Genomic DNA, 19,537 nt, shown 5'->3' on the forward strand with positions numbered 1-19,537 from the left:
AAGCAGCGTTGTTGGACGGGTGCCAGCGGTCTGAATTGTGGAGCATTAGTCACAAGATGGTAGTTCATTCATTGTCTTTATGATCTTAGACGTGTACCACACATTTAATCCGATGATGGATCACTGTGTGCTAAAAACATGACTTTCCAATTCCTATTCATTACTCTCGTTATGACAAATCGACTCACATTATGATTTATATCTGTGCTGGGGAGTGGAAAGTTAAATCCTACCATTCTCCCATCTTTTTCAAACATGTTATATAATCCGTTGCTTCACAAAGCTAGAATTTCTGATGTCTTTGCTAAAGTTGCTAGAGTGAAACTGAAGTAGGCAAAAAGCAGAGAATGAGCTGCGAGCGTCTGAGGAAGCCGTCTTGTCTGTTTCCAAGTGTCACTGAGGGCATATACAGTATCTGTGTTAGAGTGTCTTTGGAGGTTGGAGGGGGTGATGGATGGTGTGTGTGTGTGTGTGTGCGTGGGTGGGCAGGAAGGGGGCGATGAGGAAGAGGGGCTCATAACTCACACACATGGTCCACCAATCAGGAGGGCCAGTGGGGGAGAAAGCCGGTAGGTTACACTTGGAGACCAAAACACACAGACACATAACACAGGACAGAGAGTAAGGCAAGGAGGAAGAGAAACTTGCTCTTTCTACTGGAGTGATTTCACCTGACCCTGAAACGGGAAAAGGAGCACCTGATTTCCCTTCTTAGGTAATGCCAACCGTTAACCCGTGCAGTATTTCAGGACGCTGGCGCACCAGACTGTGAATGTGTCTTCGTTTTAGTGGAGATGTTCTCAGTCCCAGGTCACTGAGTTAAGTGGGAAGTGGCTTTTGGGAGGCCAACAAGCCGAGTCAACAGGAAGTCAATGCTGTGGCTGCTGGTGCGCCAGATGGTGAGGGAAATGCTGGCTTTTGCCTTTGACATGGTCAGCCTGAGAGAATACCGGTGTTAAAGATGTAGTCCTGGCATGACATGATACATACTGGGATTGAAGCTTAATTAGGGTGTTAACCCAGCATCAAAAAGCTGAAATGATCTGTTTAATTATCCACAGGTGGAGCTTTCATTTCTTTGGTTTTCGTTTGCATTTTCCTTGTCCTCAGCTATTGTCCAAATGACAGTTCTGTAGGCAAAAATACACATGCTGCTGCTTTTCAAACCACTGAACATAAGAGTGTCAGACAGTATCAGACTATATTCAGGCAGAAGCTGATTCTGTATGAGGGCTTTAGGATAGAGACACTGTAAGTGCTGTCATTGTGGGAAATGCGTGGTCGTCAAGAACTGTTTTGATCCCCCGGTCTTTTACTGTCAATATGGCTGGTGTTGAGGAAGAGAGATTTTGACAGCTGGCCGGCCCAGTGGAAGGCATGCGGCTAGTTCTGCGTGTGCCAAATCTCTGCATGCTATTTATACTCACCTTGCCAGGATCACTACTGGTGTCTATTCATTCACACCCAGCCATGGCAAATACCACCACATTAAAACACTTGCCAAACACTTAACTAAATTTGCTGTTTCACCCACATGAATTTTTGAAGGCTTTTGCCAGTACTGATATGTCTGGAATATTTTTTTTTTCCCTCAGTTTGAGGCCATTTCCAGGCCGCTTCTAAGCCCCCCCTCCATCATGTGTCACTAAAATTCCACTGAAAATCATCACTGTGATATTGTTTGGTGAGCTGTTGCTGCTTAAGGCAAGATAAGGCAGGGTGAGCCAGGTTCCACGGCATGATTTACAGACAGGCACCTCGGAAACTGTCGAGTAAAATAGGCCAACACTTCACTGCATCGATTGTTTTGGTCAGCTACCTGAAATAATAATACAGACAATATTAAATAAGCAAACAGTATTGACACAATGTATCAAGGAACTGATGCACTGTAGTTGTCTAGCTCTGGCTTTTCACTCGGTGAAAAATGAATGTTGACTCATATCTTTTTCAGCTCCCAGGTCGTCTATGAATGTCTTATAAACCGAAGCCAAAGTGAATTCTATTTTGGGGCTGTCAAATTATTGATGAGGCGGATTGTTGGTCCACCTAGCCTTTGTCCTCTGATGTCTTTCTGTCTGGATAACAACTACTCTGGCTGTGTTATCTTCATTCACAGCGTCAAATCCAGTCTTGATACATTTTGTACACCATGTTACCAGAATACACCGTTTGTTATACTTTTGGCCTCTATCCTACACCTGTTGTTGAGAGTGGGTGTGCTTCTTCTTTTCCTCTTCCAGTTCCCATAAAGCAGAAGCGCACAGTGAAGACGCAATGGCCATACCAAGGATGTTTAACTCCAACACACCGTTCATCGTGGTGACGGGAGGGTCCGGGCTGTCGTTTCTCGGAAAGGAGGACAGCCAGGAGTGTCAGGAGGAAAAGGACTCGCTGGTCCAGGCCATTGCTCCTCATTTGACTCGTGTGATGGAGCATGGCACCGCCAAGCACGTGGGCACAGAGGGGCAGGATGAGTCTGAAGAAAATCCTTACGTGTCCATCATTGCGCAGGCTGAGGGTAAGATGTTGGAAGATGTGGATCAGTGAAAAGAGCATGGGACTGACACTGCCAAGGTTTGGGCCTCTTTTCTCTGCGTGGCTGAATTGGGTAGAGGGTTTGAAATGTTTGCGCAATGGATTCATTTTTAAGGTGCTTTGGATAAAAACTACCACCAAATGACAAACTACTTTGAAAGTAGTTTTAGAGTGACATACAGGGAGTGAGGAAGGAGGTCAGTTTTAGAGGAATGACCCAGATTCATTACTTTTATAAATGTAAAATGACCTTGGTGGAATAGCACTTTGATGGAAGTTCTTGAAAACAAAGTAAATGTTTTTTCTAAAATTTACTTCAACATACTGGTTTGCATATACACTCTTTTTCAGCACCACTCTGCTTCACATTCATACATTTACACACCATTTAGTTGCCCATTGGACCCAAAGGCCTTCGCTGTAAGATCCTGAGTTGTTCCACTTGAGGGGTTAGAGGTTTAAGGCCAGTGGTACATTTATGATAATTACTACTAGACAAGACTTTTCCATCTGTTTTGGAGAATTGAATCACCAACCCTCCGGTTATGAGCCAAGTTCTCTAACCTCTAAAGTTTTCCCACACCCATCAGCAAAAATAAAAATAAAAGAGTATTAGAACTGCTTACATTAAAGCCCCTAGTTAATTTTCACCGCTGTTATTGCACATAGCTGTTGGCAGTGGATTCACATTTTAGAGCATGTGTTAACACGCAGTATGAGACTCTTCTTCCATGGCACACACAGTGGGTGATTTCTAATTGAGAATGTTAATCTGCCCCAGGAGAGGATTCCCAGGAGTTCAGCCCCACTAACACACAATACCTCTACTCAAGATCTCAGCTGCTCAAAAAGCACAGGTACTTCCCAATACATGACCTACATCCCCATTTCTACTGCCTCTCTATTTGTATTTTGAATCATCTCAAAATCTCTCAAAAGCCTATGAACGTGCACTCAAGCTTGTGTTAGTATTTTAACGTTCATTCCCTGATACGCAGGTGCCTCACCAAGAAAGCCACACTTACAAGTGACACAGAAGATGAGGACTTTGATGGGGCGCCCAAACTCCCACAGCACCACCTCCGTAGGAAACAGCGGAGGAAAACCAGGGCAACAAGACAGAAGAGGAAGGAAGGGGAGGAACCTCCAATCATCCAGGGCCTGTGGGTGCAGGAGATTGACTGGCTGAGATCAGCGGATAACGAGACGACACCACCTGCTGATATCATACCTCCTCCTCCTCAGTTCACTGACTGGATCGTGCACACTTGCAGCCATGCAGACGATAGCTTGACAGCAATTCCGCCTTCCTGTGGAAATGAAGGAGCGTCTGCATGCTGCTGCGGCTGTGCAGATGTGTATGAGTGTGTCAGCAGACTGGAGGATGTGTCACTGTCAGGGGACCAATATGGATTAATAGATGAAGACGATTCATCAAGCACTGATAGCAGGGGTGTGTCAGGCTCTGACTGCGGCCTGGAGCAGGAGTCTGACTCCATTTGCACCCATGAGAGGGAGTCCGACTCATCCTGCTGTGTAGGGGATGGGTGTGACTCTGTTTGCTGCTTGGAGGACCCGTTGGGCTGCCTCTCAGACAGTTTCCAAGATGGAACAGGCGTGTCTGACACAACCTATGACCTGATGGGTGTGTCTGGCTTTACACCCTCCCTCTGCCATGCTGAGCTGGATTTTGAATCCACCTCCAGTTGGCAGGGTGGGTCTCAGTCCAGCAGCAGTTGTACAGGGGCCTCTGGCTGCACACAGGGGATTTCTGACTGCACCTGCACTCACAACGCTGTGTCTACATGTCTGTGTACAGATAGTGCTGAGGGTGTGTCTGATATTGACACAGTGCTGGACGGCCTGAGAGGCAGAGTGACACGGATGCCAAAGCACTTTGTTTTGCCTCTTTTCAAAGATCTGCTTAAACACACACCCAATGAGTGGATGACCAAAATAAATGTCAATGAAGGAATCATATTTCACAGTGTAAGATATTTACATTCAATTCATTTACATTAATTCGTTTTTGCTGGCGTTAATATGCTTGAAATACAGGATGTACTAACTCACTTCTCATCTATGCAATCTCAGTTATACGCTTTTAATACTTGGCTTTTACTCATATCTACTACAGAGAATACCATATAGGAGATAACGCTCCTTTATGCTTTTGTTTTGTATTTTTTTGTTTCTTTCAGCAACTCCAGCCCTACAGGTCTAAGTACAGGGAAGAAGAAGAATACTGCATTCTTCACCACATCCAGAATGGCTCATACGGTGATGTGTTCTGCGTACGGGACAAAAGGACCGGATTTGAGTGTGCAGCGAAGAGGGTGAGCCAAGAAAGACTGAGTCATTTGTTAATTTCCAGATACATACCATCCAAACCTTTTGAAAGTGCATTCTTCGCTATTGAGTACAGAGATGATAAGTAGTTCCCAGTCAAACTTGCCTCTGAAAAGTGAAAGATTTAGCTGAATGTCATCCATGTCAGATCCCATTGAGTCACTTCAGCAGTGAGGAGGTGAGCACGTGGAGCACTCTGAACTCTCCTCGTGTAGTGGAGCTCTTTGGGGCTGTGAGGGAGGGGCCGAACATCCTCCTCTTCATGGACTTGAAGCCAGGTACATTTTCTCCAGAGTGAAAAATAACAAATAGCACCTCTACTTTGCCATAATTAACATACCGTATAAGGCTGTCTTGTGTACAGATAATGAAATACCAAGCTGTTAAGCACTGAGTCTTTTCTAAACATCTTCAGGCTGTTTGGCCCAGCTACTTAAAGAGAAAGGCACCCTACCTGAAGATTTAGCACTGCACTACCTCCGTCAGATACTGGGCGCACTAGACCACCTGCACCACAGACATGTCGTTCACCTGGATGTCAAAGGTATGTCAACATCATAAGCAACCCATTATTAACTGCAGTGCAATTTTTAGTGCTTCTTTCCACCTGATTTGAGCACCAGATGGTTTACTGCAGCCTTGGTGGAGTAAAACTATCAGCTTTGTTTACACAGTGAGGACTGAAAATTGTATTTGAACATGAACACCGTGCATCCATCTGCTGATAACTGATCTGGATACAGTCATAAGTCAGGCGTTTCCTCCCCTCATCAATTACAAAATAACAATATTTCCAAAACAAACCAGGATGGAATGCACTTTCATTTTTATGTCATGGAACGTTTAAGCCTTTTTTTTTTTAGTTTATTATTTATTATTATGATATTTATTTCATTTTAGTAAACACATTTGTCATGCCTAGCTTTTGAGGTTTAGTTTTACATTATTTGGTCCACACTATTCCCAGTGACAATAGTATCAGCAAGCACTGACAGAGTTGGGGCCCCATAAAACTTGAATGCTGCATCCACTGTGACCTATCTCCATGAGCGATTGAACCTAATCCTGACCTGACCCTACTACCCTAAACCCTCAGTAATCTGTGTGAGAGGATTGAGTCAGAAGGGACCCATTCTAAACAAGCCCCTCCATCCTGCCCTGTTAATTCAATGTGAGCAGATTCACACAGGGGGTGAAAACAACTGCATATGTGTGTGCTTGATTGTTTCTGTAGATATTGCCCAGCACACCCTCTAGTGTCAGAAAACAAGAACTACCGCCTTCATTTACCCATCACTCTCACAGTCTGTGGCTTTTCACAGTCAACCATCATCATGATGAGAACTGATTGAAAACATTTTCTCTTTTTAAAATGCTGTGTGTATTGACTTTATTCCAGTTGATAATGTGCTGTTGTCCACGGACTGCAGAAACACATTCCTCTGTGACTTTGGTCTCTCTGAGACATTAGATGGCAATGGACAGAGCACCAAGGCATTCAAGGGTGAGTAACACTGACTCAAATCCTCCAGTAAGGGTTTAAATTACAGCAGTCTTTTTCTGCACTTAAGAAAGAAAGCAAAAAATAAGAAAGCAACATAATGTGCCAAAATCTGACATTGCAGATTCAACTATTACCAAATGGGCCTCATCATTCATCTGACTCAGTACTGACTAATCACATTTTTTGATTTGGTTACAAATTGAAGAAAAAACATAATAAAAGTAAAAGAAGAGTAGTGTATAAGAAAATAAAGCAGGTAATTCAAAGGCTTGCTGATTAAAGGCAACACTGATTGCATTGATTCCTATTGTACTGGTTCCAGTGATTCTTACAAACATGGATTTTCCCTCAGTAATAATGAGACTCTGACTAGTGAAGATGACGACTTATGTAATCATGTCCTGTGGCAACTGCAGGGCATCAAAAAGTTCAAAATGAATAGATAAAGGACAGTAAATGCCCTCTAATTTTTTCCCCTAAAGTTATTTTCACATCCCAGCCCACTTCCACTCTACAACCCAAATGAGATTGCTTCTATTGAAAGTGATGGAGTGATGTTGCAGGGCTCCAGAGATATTTTGCATTGACATTTTGGGGTGAGGGACTAATCCAAACCAACTTCCTATGAGTCCTACAATAGAATAAGGCTAGATGGCCACTATATGTAACCAATATTACCGTAGGCAACTTTTCTAAAAATAGAAAAGTGCTAACTATAGAGGTAAGAGCCAAGGAGAGAATGCATAAATACAACAGGAACATGATCAGGTGCAAGCAGGATGTGATTTGGGGAGGAAATGAAGGTTAAAAGATGTAAGGGAGGGATGACAACTAAGTTACTGTTTGTCCCTGCCCTGCAGGGTCTGGCTTTGCTGGCACAGAGACCCACATGGCCCCCGAGGTGGCACGGGGGGAGCAGCGCTGTGCCAAGGCGGATGTGTGGAGCAGCTGCTGCATGCTACTGCACATGCTCAATGGATGCCACCCCTGGATACGCTATTACTCCCATCCACTGTGTCTCAAGGTCAGAGTCTGTTATTTGAGCATAAATCCACTGGCTTTCATCTACATTACATTAAAAAAATCTTCACATGAGAGAAGAATACAGTCACTTTCTGACATAATCAAAACAACCAACAGAAGATATCAAAAGGTGATATATTTACACAAACAGGGTGTAGTTTAATACCAGACCATGATCTGACAAACTCCATCCCATATACGCTGTATTCAAAATGGCATATAGATATTCTGAAATTTCTTGTCTTCCACTGGTCAGATTGTCAATGAGCCTCCACCGCTATGGGAGGTGCCTTCCAACTGTAATCATTTCACTGCCAAAGTGTTCAGGGCTGGCCTCCAGAAAGACCCTGACAGACGAGCTTCAGCCAGGGAGCTCAGGATGAAGACCACCAAGGCCCTCAGAGCAGGTTGGTGTATTAGTTACTGTTTGATATCCTTTCCTTATACATTTTTGGCACTTGTTAGTATAATTACTGCTGTTGTGACTTTACTCGGAGTGCTGTCAATGTTGAATGTAAACTTTTGCTCCACAGTTGGAGGTCTCAGTCGCTGGTCCATCAAAGCTGCCTTGGAGAAAGTGGATCATGACATCAACACGAATGGAGACACACCCTGCACTCTGTCACCTGGGATTCCCTTGACCCCAGCTAAGCCAGCCACTGCCGTCTCTGCCCCCACAATGCACTGGGTGAGCCCTTGGAGAACGAGGGCGATGGATGAAGACAGCAGTGACCTGGAGGAGGGTGTTTCAGAATTAGACTCTGAGGAGGAGACGGACTCCCTGACTAAGGAATGGGAATCCCAGCCAAAATCCTTGCGGCAATATTACGTCGCAGATGACAAAGACTGGGAAACAGGGTCAGACTCTGAGGTGGATATTTACATGGGAGAGGAGGAATATTCTCAGAAAAGGGGAGCATGGCCAAAAAATGACAGGGCCTACGAGGGGGACTGGGAGGAAGAGGAGGAAGAACAAGAGGGAGGAGAGGAGGAGGAAGAGGAGTGTGACTCTTCCTCGCTCACAGAATATTTCCATGCTCTCAAAGTCCATTTCCCTTTGCTGCGTAAAGGCCAACAGACAACTGGCCACTCATGGGGATCCGAACCAGAGCTGGAATACCTCAGAGACGGTGAGTCTGGAAAAACTCCTTGAAGACAGCTCAGTATGGGCAACACCCTTCTAAAGTGACATTGTCCCAATCTCTTGACTGGAAAAATATCCCAAATCAATAAACTTAGATTCTACATAAAAGGTTTTTTAAAGGATGACTGCAATGTTTGATTAAGTTCTGGTTTCAACGAGTGACCGACCTTTCCTCTCTGTCGCAGGAGAGCTCATTTCCGACATGTTGTCTCTCACTAGGTGTATCTACAGGCAACATGATCCAGAGTCCATCCCCGGAGCCCAGAGATCACCCTCCGTCCTGCTTCAGCTGCTCAGACACGTCCCAGATAGAGGCCTCAGACAGGGTGTGTATGAATGTATGTGTGTGTGTGAACATGCACAAAAGTACTCTCATGAAGAAAAAAGAAAATTCAAAACATGTAGACCAAATGTTTTTTTTTTTCTTTTTTCCATTTCCAAGGACTCTGATCGTTCATCGGATGATCTCAGCTCTGGAGTTTTCTCCTCCTACAACAGCCAGATAGATGGCCATCTAGAGTGGTTGGTCTCAGCAAATCAGCCATCCTCGTACTGCCTCGAAGGTAAGATCGCAGGCCTCTTCTCCCGGTGGATGATTGGCTCCTGCCTGCTCAGCTATTCAGTCACTGATTTCTGCCGTCATTCACCCACTCCAGGTGTCGACATCTGGATTGAGAACATCCACGGAGAGTGCCTGAGGATTCGTGAACGCCGGCAGGTTAAAGTGGGCCATGTTGCGATAGGAATTAGTGATCAGGTAAGAGACAGCTGAATGATGTCAGAACTGCATGTTCAAGTGCTTTGAGGAGGTTGCAGTGTGTGTAATGCATTTGCCTCTGTTGCTTCTTTGTACAGAGGAACCTTACAATTACAAGTAGAAATGGAACTTAAAGGGGAATACTACCAAATGCAAAAATGGGTTCCTCAGAAATCACAGAACCCGGACTCAAACTTGTGATGTGAACTCGATGTAGCCTATAATATGTGATTCGTTCATGTACAACAAATGGCAGTCAGGCTTTATTTTGTTTTTGTCTCTTCTACTACTTGCCAATAAACCGTTCAATGCTAAATGTTGGGTGACAGATTCTAACCCACCCTTTATTCGATTCAGTAATTCTTCAGAGAGAAAGCTCCAAAACAGAGGGATGTTGATATGTGTGTCATTCCGGAGGCCTGAAACAAGCAGGGAAACACTGCTGGAATTCATATAAATATACATATCATAGTTTATGTCTGACTTAATGACTGAAAAATGACATGGATGTTCATTTGTGGTTCAGATCTTAGTAAAAGCCTTCAGTTTGGAGACCCTGGACAGGAAGATGGTGCCCTTCCAGCAAAAGATCCAGGAGTCTGGCCTCTGGCTCCGCTGTGTCCCTGCTCCCGACCACTGCCAGCGCTGGAGCTGGAGGATCAAGGATGGCAAGCTGGAGCTCAGGGAATGAGACGGATATATATTTTTCTTCTTTTTCTTTTTTTTTTTTTTTTTGCACTAACGTAAGCATTGGATTTCCCTTTTGCTCTTTGTGCCAAGACTGTGTTGACAGAAAAATGCTTACATGTTTATTCTTAAGATGTTGACATGATTGAGTTTCATAAGTAAATGCTGGAATGCAAATGATTTGGGTGGGAATCTGAGGTATAGGCTAAGTCAGTTGCATCTGCATGTACTTATGTCATTGTGGTGATTTTACTGCACTTTTTTTTATTACCTGCTTTAAGTTGCATATTCAGATCCATGTGCAATTTTCATTTGAGGAGGTAATTCAATTTGTCCAATTCTCCCTCTATAACCTGGAAAATAGTGCTGGCATGTTGCCTGGTTTTAAAAAGGGTTTATGAAGCTGTTTAAAATATGTGATTGACTGCCAAAAATATAAGCTCTCAAGGTAAAATTACTTGAAAATATTGACATTTTATATCGCAATAAATGTATAAGACCTCATAAGGAAAAAAGCTGCTCTCCTCTGCTTCTCCTTTCCTGTTGAAATCCTTTCATTCTCCATCTCTTCCAGCTTTTACCTAAAGCAGGAGGTATGTGTTGGATGGGAATTTGCAGTAGACTGACAATACATAGTACAAACAGCTACAAATGAGAAACAAAAATCAGAATCAAAAAATGGCCTGTGCCGGCACTGTAAACCATTCAAACACCTGCTTATTTCAGAAGCCACCTACCCAGGCTAAAGCAGTGGACCCTGCTCATGTCAAACAGTTTCCTAGTAGTTCAGAAACCCATATGTAAACAATGTGAAACTAAAGTACTGCCTGACCATGCTGGCTTCAAACAGCCTGCCCAACTAAAGACTACACACTAACAAAAAAATAACAAAAGGGTGATTTAGCTATGTAATAAACTACAGTAGAAGCTGTGTACAGTATGACCAAAATGTATCATGATAGCCTTAGTCTACACTCTATAGCATTTTGATTAAATGATAGCCTCATGCCACCACATGGCTATCAGACAAGAAATCATTGTTCCAAATGACAGCTGCAGCATTCCAGCAATCCCATTAGCTGGAGTAATGGTGATATGACGTATTAGTAGTGAAGGCGTGGGGCATTAAGTGATTTCTGTGCATAGCGCAGCTAAACACTATCAATTTGATGTTGTCCACTTTTTTTTCTCAAAGTGACTCGCTGCGGCTGGAACTTGAATAAACTTGTGTGCGGTTCACTTCCTCGACGCTGCATAGAGAAACCCGTACATCCTGTGATTGGACGAATGGGAAAAAGAGGCGGGTTAATTTCACGCAAGACGCGACGTGATTGGATAACATTTGATAGTGGGCAGTACCCGTTCGCCGGTGTCTCCCTGGTTGCGCAAGACGCCATTTTGGAGTGACGGTGAAAGAGAACAGAAAGATCGAGAAGCTGTCTTTCTAAAGGTAACAATCATCGCAAAAGGGATGCCTTTCTGTCCACGAAAGGCTGTATTATTAGAAGCGGCGATTGACCTGTACAAACGTCTCGTTTTGTCGTTGTACAATATCGAAATGACGTCACCATTTCCTCTCTACACTCAGGCGGCATTTAGCTAACGGTACCGTTCACAGACAGATCAAATAGCTGTCACTACGGACATTAGAAATGGCTGGACTCAGCTCTTTTACCGATTTCGCGCATTATCGCCCGCTATATATATATCTCGTCTTGTTTAAAAAAAGATGCAGGGTTCCTAAATCAGCTCTTCTCCGCGAGTTCGTATCGCTGACTGGCTAGCATGCTAACGTCAGGGAGCTAGCTAGCGTTAGCTAAGTTAGCGAGTGCTGAGGTGTTGGCTTGTAACGAAGCATCCGCCCTTCGTGAGACTAAGCTGCTTTGAGCCGGGGTATCTGGCTAAACGCGAACTAAGTGAAGTTATGCCCTTGTTAAAAGAAAAATAGAGATTGCTCCGAATATCCATTGCTATTAATTTGCTCTCAGCTGTATTGTTTGTCAATAGGTCCTCAGCAAAGGTCGTGTTGCTGTCAGCTAGCTAGCGTCTTGTGACAGTTCCTACATCTCCTTGCCACTTTCAGGGATGAAGCTAGCCAGCTAGAACAGGCCATGTTTATCCGGCGATTAACGTAGCTAGTAGTGTGGGTAACCCAGAGGCTAATTCGCTATGTAATGCTCAACAGCGTGGAAGGTGGTTGGGTTTGTCCAGGGAATCGTTAGATGATAGTTAGCCCCACGGTTTGACTGTCACGTATCGTCCCCGAAAACGAAACGCTGAGACAGCAACGTAACACAGCACCACCAAACACGATGCTGCTGGCTTACCTTGAATTGCTTAACTTGCTGCTACCCCTCAAGGTTTTTGTTTTTCGTTTTTTTGCGATGGCCGTAATTCTGAGATATCACCGCTTTGTTGTGGTAATTTTGTCAGGGCTGTCATGATCAACAGCCTTTATTTACAAAACGGTGGCTGTGTTGTTGTTTTCATTAACATACAGCAACATCACTGATAAAGTGGTATAATATATTTGTGAAGGTGTCTTCATTAATACTGATAATTTGACTTTTTTGTCCTCCTTCCTCTGCTGAAGCACTGCAAGTGGTGCCCTCTGCTAACCCCGTCTCACTGCTCGTCTCTTGACAGATTTGTCACCATGGGGAATGTATTTGCAAACTTATTCAAGGGCCTGTTTGGTAAGAAGGAGATGAGGATCCTCATGGTTGGTCTAGATGCTGCTGGCAAAACGACCATCCTATACAAACTCAAACTTGGAGAGATTGTCACCACCATTCCCACTATTGGTAAGGATGGGTATATTGAGATTATTTGTTCGGTGAACACTGCAGTAGTATTGTTTTGTTTTTATTAGCAGTGTTAAATTATCACTTCAAAGTAAACTAAGTGTGCACTCAGTAGAATGCAGATAATCACCAGGTGTATTTCCCCTTTTCTGAACTATAGGCTACCCAATGTGCTGAACAAAACTTGGGAAAGATTCAGCAGCCATTATATTGTCAAACACTTTTCAATTTACATATTAAATTACATAATAAATTATGATTAAATACAATCCTGTACATATACCATAAACTCCGAAACCCTCTTGAGTTTAACTTTTTCTTATTCTCTGTATCCATTACACTTTATAACACACATCATACCATAGCAAAATTCAAAAGTACTGCTCACGTCTCTCTATCTGACACATACACTCATACACACCCCATTCAGTCTGTCACTGTGCACACATCAGTGTGCCCCGCCCCACTCCTCTCTGTCTCTGTCCTTACAGGCGGTTTTCCTCCCAAATTACCCCATACTCTTGCTCCCACAGACTACTTTTCAAGGAACTAAAAGGTTCTTTCAGCCCATTGTTGTCTGTGTGTGCACGGCGGTTCAAAAACCCGCAAGGTTGAGGAAAATTAGTCTACTGACATATGAAGCAGCGATGGCTGTTTTACATCAGATTATATCAGATTACAGATTACATCAACCTGTGACTGTTTTTACAGTGTTTACTCAATATGTGTCTGTTCTGTGTTCTTTTGACATTTTTCATCAGCTGTGTGTTTTGTAAACTCCCTCAAAAAACTCAACACTCTTCCTGGGCTTTTTCATCCATGATTGGAGCGAACACAACCACAATAGGTTAAAAAAATATATCGGGCTGATAGTCCCAGAGAGGGAGAGGGAGAGAGAGAGGGAGCAGTGGTTGAGCAAACTAGACAGTGAATGACATGAATGAGCTGACCCAGAAGTGTGTGAGTTTAGCTGCGGACACGCAGGGACACACACCGGCCCAAATGTATGATCTCCTCTAGGCTACCACCTGACTGATATAATTAAGTTGAATGTACTGTAGACCTCAACTGGCCCCAGTCTTGTTTTAATGATGGCCACTTGGTAATGGAATCCTCCTCATCAAGGTCTTCAACTTCCTGCCAAGTTTCGCTTGCCATGGACTTTTAGTGTCCATGGAGAATGTGTGGAGAAAAATAACACTTGATCTTGAGCATTAAGTACTGATCTCTGTTATGGCTAGCAAATTGAGTGCAAACCTTGAGAACCTGAATTGCACAGTCTGTATTCAGTTATTTATTTATTTGTGTCTCTTCTGTTTTGTCCAGGTTTTAATGTTGAAACAGTAGAATACAAGAACATCAGCTTCACAGTGTGGGACGTGGGTGGTCAGGACAAAATCAGGCCGCTGTGGCGCCACTACTTCCAGAACACTCAAGGTGAGGGCACTTACCTTTGTTGGCATTAGCGTCAGCTAACATAATTACCAATAGGTGGCCTCATTGGTGCATGAAAGATTATCTTAAAGCTAGTGAATTAGTGACTCATTCACCACCATTGAATTTTGAATGGTTTACTGTGTTAACGCCTCTGGTGCTGCTGCAGGATTTTAATGATTTGAATATGTTTATGCAAAGTTTAAGACTATCAAGATATAACTCGTAGATCCATTTTCTTTTGCCAAGGTATTTTTTTTTTTTTTTTTTTTAAAGTTTCCTCTTGTTCACTGCCATCTCAGATAATTCACACACCAGTAGACCTGCTTTAGCTTGTCCACCCTCTTGCATGCACCAGACAAACATTTAGCAGCTACAAACAACACCGCCATCCATATGGTGAGCATGCAGGTGTGAAATTACAGTTGGGGGCCTCTTTGCTAGTGACAGATGACTGCAGTGTTATTTCTCAATATAAAACTAAATTATATTTTGGAAACGGCACACTGTACTGCAAAATAAATGGGAGTTTTCCCATAGTTTTGTCTGTTTCCTCCACTGTTGCGTCAATGTGAAAGAAACTTGATAGCACATTTGGTGAGCTACAGGGATGCCATTCCAACTTGTAATGTGCTGGAACAAATAATACAAGATGTGGCCTCAAACACATAAAGCTGAAAGAAAGCTGGAAAAGGCATATACTATGCAAGAGTGACATCATCATGGGTTTGACACCTTTGTGGCATGTTATCCCCCCACCGACATTCCTTTTTTTCCTTGCTTTCATCTGTCTAATAAAGAGAAAACGGCCCCAACAAATTCTTAAAATATATAAAAAAAAGTTCTAAAAATATATATCAAAAAAATTTATTTTATTGACATGATAATGTTGCAATGTGTGTGCCTGCCTTCAAAGCAAACAACTGACCATGCTTGCTTTCCATCAGTATTGTCAGTTTTACACATCATTTACATAATTTTAGGTGAAATAACTGGAATGACTTGATAGCTCAAAGCATCAAATTGAAGCTGAAAATTATGATTCACTGTTTGTGTCCACTGTGGTTGCCCATCTGTGTTTTAACACTTGCCCACTTGGACTTAGTGGCATGTGTCACTCACTAAGTAACAGACATCCAATTGGTGAGTGATACATGATGATACATGATGCACCGTGAAGATTCATAGTGTCTATGATCTTTATGATCGATACATGATGCAGCAAACAAAGCAATGAATTGCAGTTACATGCTTAAGAAATAGTTGTGTTCTTTAATTGTTTTTTTAATAGTAATTATTATAAAAACTGAAAGTTGCACTTGAAAAAAAAACAAAAAAAAACACATGAATGTGTCATTGTCAACTTTTGACTGCAGGTATATCCTTGTTAGTGATGCCACTAAATCAGAATAAGAAACCCTGACTCGTCAGAGTTTTAGCTTTAAGGAAGCCCACAGTTGATACTATTATTATTAAAATTTGATAGCAGAGGTAAATGGTGTTCTACAGTAAAAATGTTTGTATTATATTTTTTCAGTATATTGATCCAGAAAGGTTTTCTAGTTTTAGTTTGCAAAATTTGGTTCTGTTTTGTCAGCTTGTCACAGAAAAGCATAACATTAATTCAACAAATGAACTCACAACTTGGCCTTTTCGCATATCCAAATTTTCAGACTAGTCTTCAAGGGTTTGTGATCATAAGCTGAGTTAATGTTGAGGTACTTGTGTTTTGTAGCATTTGGTATATACTGGAGATTCACAGTGTGATTTACTCCTTGTTATTTATTTACTTTTCAGTTTTTTAAAAATTACATTTTATCAAGACTGATGAGGAAGGAAAATTTCCGGTCAAATTGTAACCAAAAAGATTTGGGCTGCACTTATCCATGACACAGTATGGGCTCTTTGGTTTTTACTTTGGGTCACATAAGAGCCATTAGATCAACAAAATTACAGCTTTTGATGTGGGAGAAAGGACAGCGCTTTGGGGAGAAGTCATTTTCTGACCACAGGAAGAGATAGATTTCTATTTTGGAATTCAGCAGGACTACAGAGCATTGTTCTGCCATGGAGTAGAGTTTATTTTGAACATAATGTTTCTATTTCTACCACATTACTCACCCACACACCTACAACCCCAAATTGTAAGCCTGTAGAAATATTGCTGTCATGTCCGTGTACTGGTCAGTAATAACAACCATGTATCTTTGCATGCAGGGCTTATCTTTGTGGTGGACAGCAATGACAGGGAGAGAGTGAACGAGGCCAGAGAGGAGCTGTCAAGAATGCTCGCTGAGGATGAGCTCAGAGACGCTGTGTTGCTTGTTTTTGCAAATAAACAGGTGAGCTTACCTTTTTGTTTCTTATAAAATGTTAAGTTGTTTATGTGTTAACTGTAAACTGAGTTTAGGATAGTAGCTGCTGGCTCCTATGCACACCAAGAATGGTACTTCTGTAGATTATGAAAAGCTTTAAAAATGTCTGCAGTGGTAACCTGTTTCATGTGGCCTCATTTTAAATATCAAACATTGCATTATGATAGACTGTGCCCTCTTTTCCCAGGACCTTCCCAATGCTATGAATGCTGCAGAGATCACAGACAAGCTGGGCTTGCACTCCCTTCGCCAGCGCAACTGGTACATCCAGGCCACCTGCGCCACCAGTGGGGACGGCCTGTATGAGGGCCTGGACTGGCTCTCCAACCAGCTTAAGAACCAGAAATGATCCATTCCACCAGTTTTGATTTTTGTTTGTTGTTTATTTTTTTCTGTTCCAACACAGTGGCAGCACCGGATCCAGGCCCCTTCGCTCCCATCTGACCTCATGTTCAACCCCAGTTCTTTCTTCCAAGAACATCCTCCATTCCCTCCTTCTTCCCCTCTGCCTTCTCTCTTCTCTTGTCAGTACACATGGGGCTCTTGCCTGTGCTGCTTGTGTGTGCGTGTGTGGGTGTGTGCGTGTGTACCGTGTATGCGTGTTCAGTGAGTGTGTGTGGGTGTGAAGGCGTCTCTGTGTTCGTTGGCTGGGATTGGGAGTAACCCTGGCGTGCCTTTTACACACCTCCTGTGGAAACAGTGGTCTGGCTCTTCAAGCCCCTCCTCCATCCACCAAACTCAGTTCCTACCCCACTCAGCCTACCCCCACTCTCAGTCTTGCACGGCCCCCTTCTCCCCACCCTTACTCTCCACAGTAAGCATGGTTTTCATAAGGCAAAGAAAGAGCAAGGGTGCAAGCTCTCCTTCCCTCTCTCTCTGTAGTATATATCTGTGTTAACCAGACATGTTCACCCAGTGTTGACTGAATGCCAGGATGTTCATTTTGATTTTGAAACCTCAACCCACCTATAAAAGAGATTCAGTAAATTGCAGCGTAACCTGTATCAGGTTGAAGCAACTCAAAAAGGAAAAAAAAAAACAAAAAACAAAAAAAAACAAAAAACAAAACAGCCATCCTCGATCATTCTTATGTCATTTGAAAATCATGCTGTTTGTTTTATTATTATATTGGAATATAACAGATTATTCTTAGCAATGGTTCTCCAATGAACACTACCTTTACCCCCAGTAAGCAAGACTATGAAGCACAAGGCAAGCCAATAATCTTTAAACAGAATTGTTAAAAAAATAAAATTCTCTTTGAAATCAGGACCTTTAAGTATATGCTATTTTTCTCTCATTTCAGATTTTTAGTAGCTGACTTTTAATTCCCCCAATTAAATTGGATTTTGTGTGATGATTTTCAGTCTAACAGTTCTGACAATGCTCCTGCACTTACCTGGGTCACCAATACATGGTGTTGGGCATTTCAAAAACCTGATGGTTTCAACCAGTAACTTGAGATAGGTGTCCTCATACATGCAAAAGCTTACAACGGTATTCCTTTGAGAAATGTTACATGTGTTGTTTTTCTGTATCTAGTTTTAGCATTTCTATTTGTACCACAATTGAACCAAATGCATTTGAGCAGTGGGACAAATCTTGTATATGAAAGTAGTGTATCCTTGAGGGCCTCAACTGCAGATGTTTCAAGATATATTTTTTTTGTCATAAAGCGTTGGCAGTAATACATCGGTAACAATAGCTGTAAGCATGCAGCTGTCTAATTTCCTGGTTGGGATGAAGGAAAAGCACCAAATATGAAGGCTCTTAACTGTAAACGCTCCAGGCATATGAAAGAAGGAAGCCTAGCTCAAATGTCTGGGTGCCAACAGGCTACTGTACATTACAGCACTGTTTGCTTCATGGCTGAATTATCGAAGACCAATAAAACAAGCACTGGTAACAACCTCATCCTTGAGCTGAAAGGACTGGTGGTAGACCTGTTAGGGGGGATGGGTGCGTAGTTGACTTGTCATGAGCTTCAGCGGGTGTCCTCAGTGTGGAACTGTGGGAGTCAAGCTGGCACTTCTGTCAAGAATGATTGTAAATCTGTGAGTTCCCCTACAAACTGTTTCTGTGGGGATTTCCTGAACACATCAATAAACATGATTCGATCCTACAGTTTGGTGTGGAGAGTGACATCATTTGAGTTGTGCTTAGACTTATTTAAAGACCTTACATTTATTTTCTCTCATGCCACAGTTAAAGTGGGGCAGGATGATGTGATAGATTTGAGGATGTTTGATTTAAACTATGGTGTATGCAATTAAAAGTTATATATGCACCACAGGCAGACACTTGAAAAGTTAGCATCAAGTTTGTCTGTTTGTGATCTGTGTGCAGTTTTAAGATCATGCACAATTTTTCTCAGACATCTTGACATGTAATACAACTTTGAGATTTATCAGATTCATTATGAGCTGGTAATCCCTTTGTTTATCCGAAAAGCATGCAAGTGTTTTCGTTAATCATACTGGAAACAATACTTATTTGCACTATTGAATAATTTGCAGTGCAGTGCACTTCAGTACAACCGGAAAACATCCAGGAGTAACTTTCATAGTGATCAGACTACAAATATTCTTGGAAGGTGCTGCACCCTCTGTCTAGTTTTGATAAATACATAGCAACCTTGTAAAAAATGTTACAGGCCTTAGTCTAATAGCAATACATACCAACCTTAATGATGATAATATATTCATATTTGGCTCCAATATGTGATTTGAATGCTTTTTAATTAAGGTAAACTCTCCAATTCATGAACGGCAAGTCAAAACCGGAGCTCACCTTTCATCAAAGTCTCAGATCTCCTCATCAAGAGCTTCAGGCTACAAATTAAATCAAGCATGTAACAGAGACAATGGGGTAATTTATCACTCCATTAAGAGCTGCATTTTAACTCAAACCCTCCCACTGGCA

General features: G+C 42.4%; 2 protein-coding genes across 3 annotated transcripts; both read left to right on the forward strand.

The window, feature by feature from the left end:
- The first annotated feature begins 4,285 nt into the window (after positions 1-4,285).
- Positions 4,286-10,514, forward strand: map3k14b (mitogen-activated protein kinase kinase kinase 14b). The gene is made up of 12 exons (XM_030077166.1): positions 4,286-4,527; positions 4,740-4,874; positions 5,036-5,165; positions 5,303-5,431; positions 6,287-6,391; positions 7,252-7,415; positions 7,671-7,821; positions 7,948-8,544; positions 8,778-8,884; positions 9,001-9,121; positions 9,215-9,315; positions 9,842-10,514. Exons 1-12 carry the CDS (start codon positions 4,423-4,425, stop codon positions 10,004-10,006), a joined length of 2,010 nt encoding a protein of 669 aa, XP_029933026.1. The 5' UTR covers positions 4,286-4,422; the 3' UTR covers positions 10,007-10,514.
- Positions 10,515-11,302: 788 nt separating this feature from the next.
- On the forward strand, positions 11,303-18,739 carry arf2b (ARF GTPase 2b). 2 transcript variants are annotated; one of them, XM_030077171.1, is made up of 5 exons: positions 11,303-11,452; positions 12,649-12,806; positions 14,133-14,243; positions 16,458-16,582; positions 16,803-18,739. In XM_030077171.1, the coding sequence occupies exons 2-5, from the start codon at positions 12,659-12,661 to the stop codon at positions 16,962-16,964; spliced, it is 546 nt and encodes a 181-aa protein (XP_029933031.1). In that variant the 5' UTR covers positions 11,303-11,452; positions 12,649-12,658; the 3' UTR covers positions 16,965-18,739. The 2 variants fall into 2 exon arrangements, with proteins under 2 accessions (XP_029933031.1, XP_029933032.1); XM_030077172.1 differs by lacking the exon at positions 11,303-11,452 and adding an exon at positions 11,474-11,607.
- The last annotated feature ends 798 nt before the right edge of the window (positions 18,740-19,537 follow it).

This window comes from Myripristis murdjan, chromosome 19, assembly GCF_902150065.1.
Source record: "Myripristis murdjan chromosome 19, fMyrMur1.1, whole genome shotgun sequence".
NCBI lineage: Eukaryota > Metazoa > Chordata > Actinopteri > Holocentriformes > Holocentridae > Myripristis > Myripristis murdjan.

Bases quoted from the DNA above. Each gene is read 5' to 3' on its own strand.
- map3k14b (XM_030077166.1), top strand. From the start codon at position 4,423: ATGCCAAAGCACTTTGTTTTGCCTCTTTTCAAAGATCTGCTTAAACAC. The intron at 4,528-4,739 runs GTAAGATATTTA...TGTTTCTTTCAG, and splicing joins AAGGAATCATATTTCACAGT to CAACTCCAGCCCTACAGGTC. The intron at 8,885-9,000 runs GTGTGTATGAAT...TCCATTTCCAAG, and splicing joins AGATAGAGGCCTCAGACAGG to GACTCTGATCGTTCATCGGA.
- arf2b (XM_030077171.1), top strand. From the start codon at position 12,659: ATGGGGAATGTATTTGCAAACTTATTCAAGGGCCTGTTTGGTAAGAAG. The intron at 14,244-16,457 runs GTGAGGGCACTT...CTTTGCATGCAG, and splicing joins CTACTTCCAGAACACTCAAG to GGCTTATCTTTGTGGTGGAC. The intron at 16,583-16,802 runs GTGAGCTTACCT...CTCTTTTCCCAG, and splicing joins TTGTTTTTGCAAATAAACAG to GACCTTCCCAATGCTATGAA.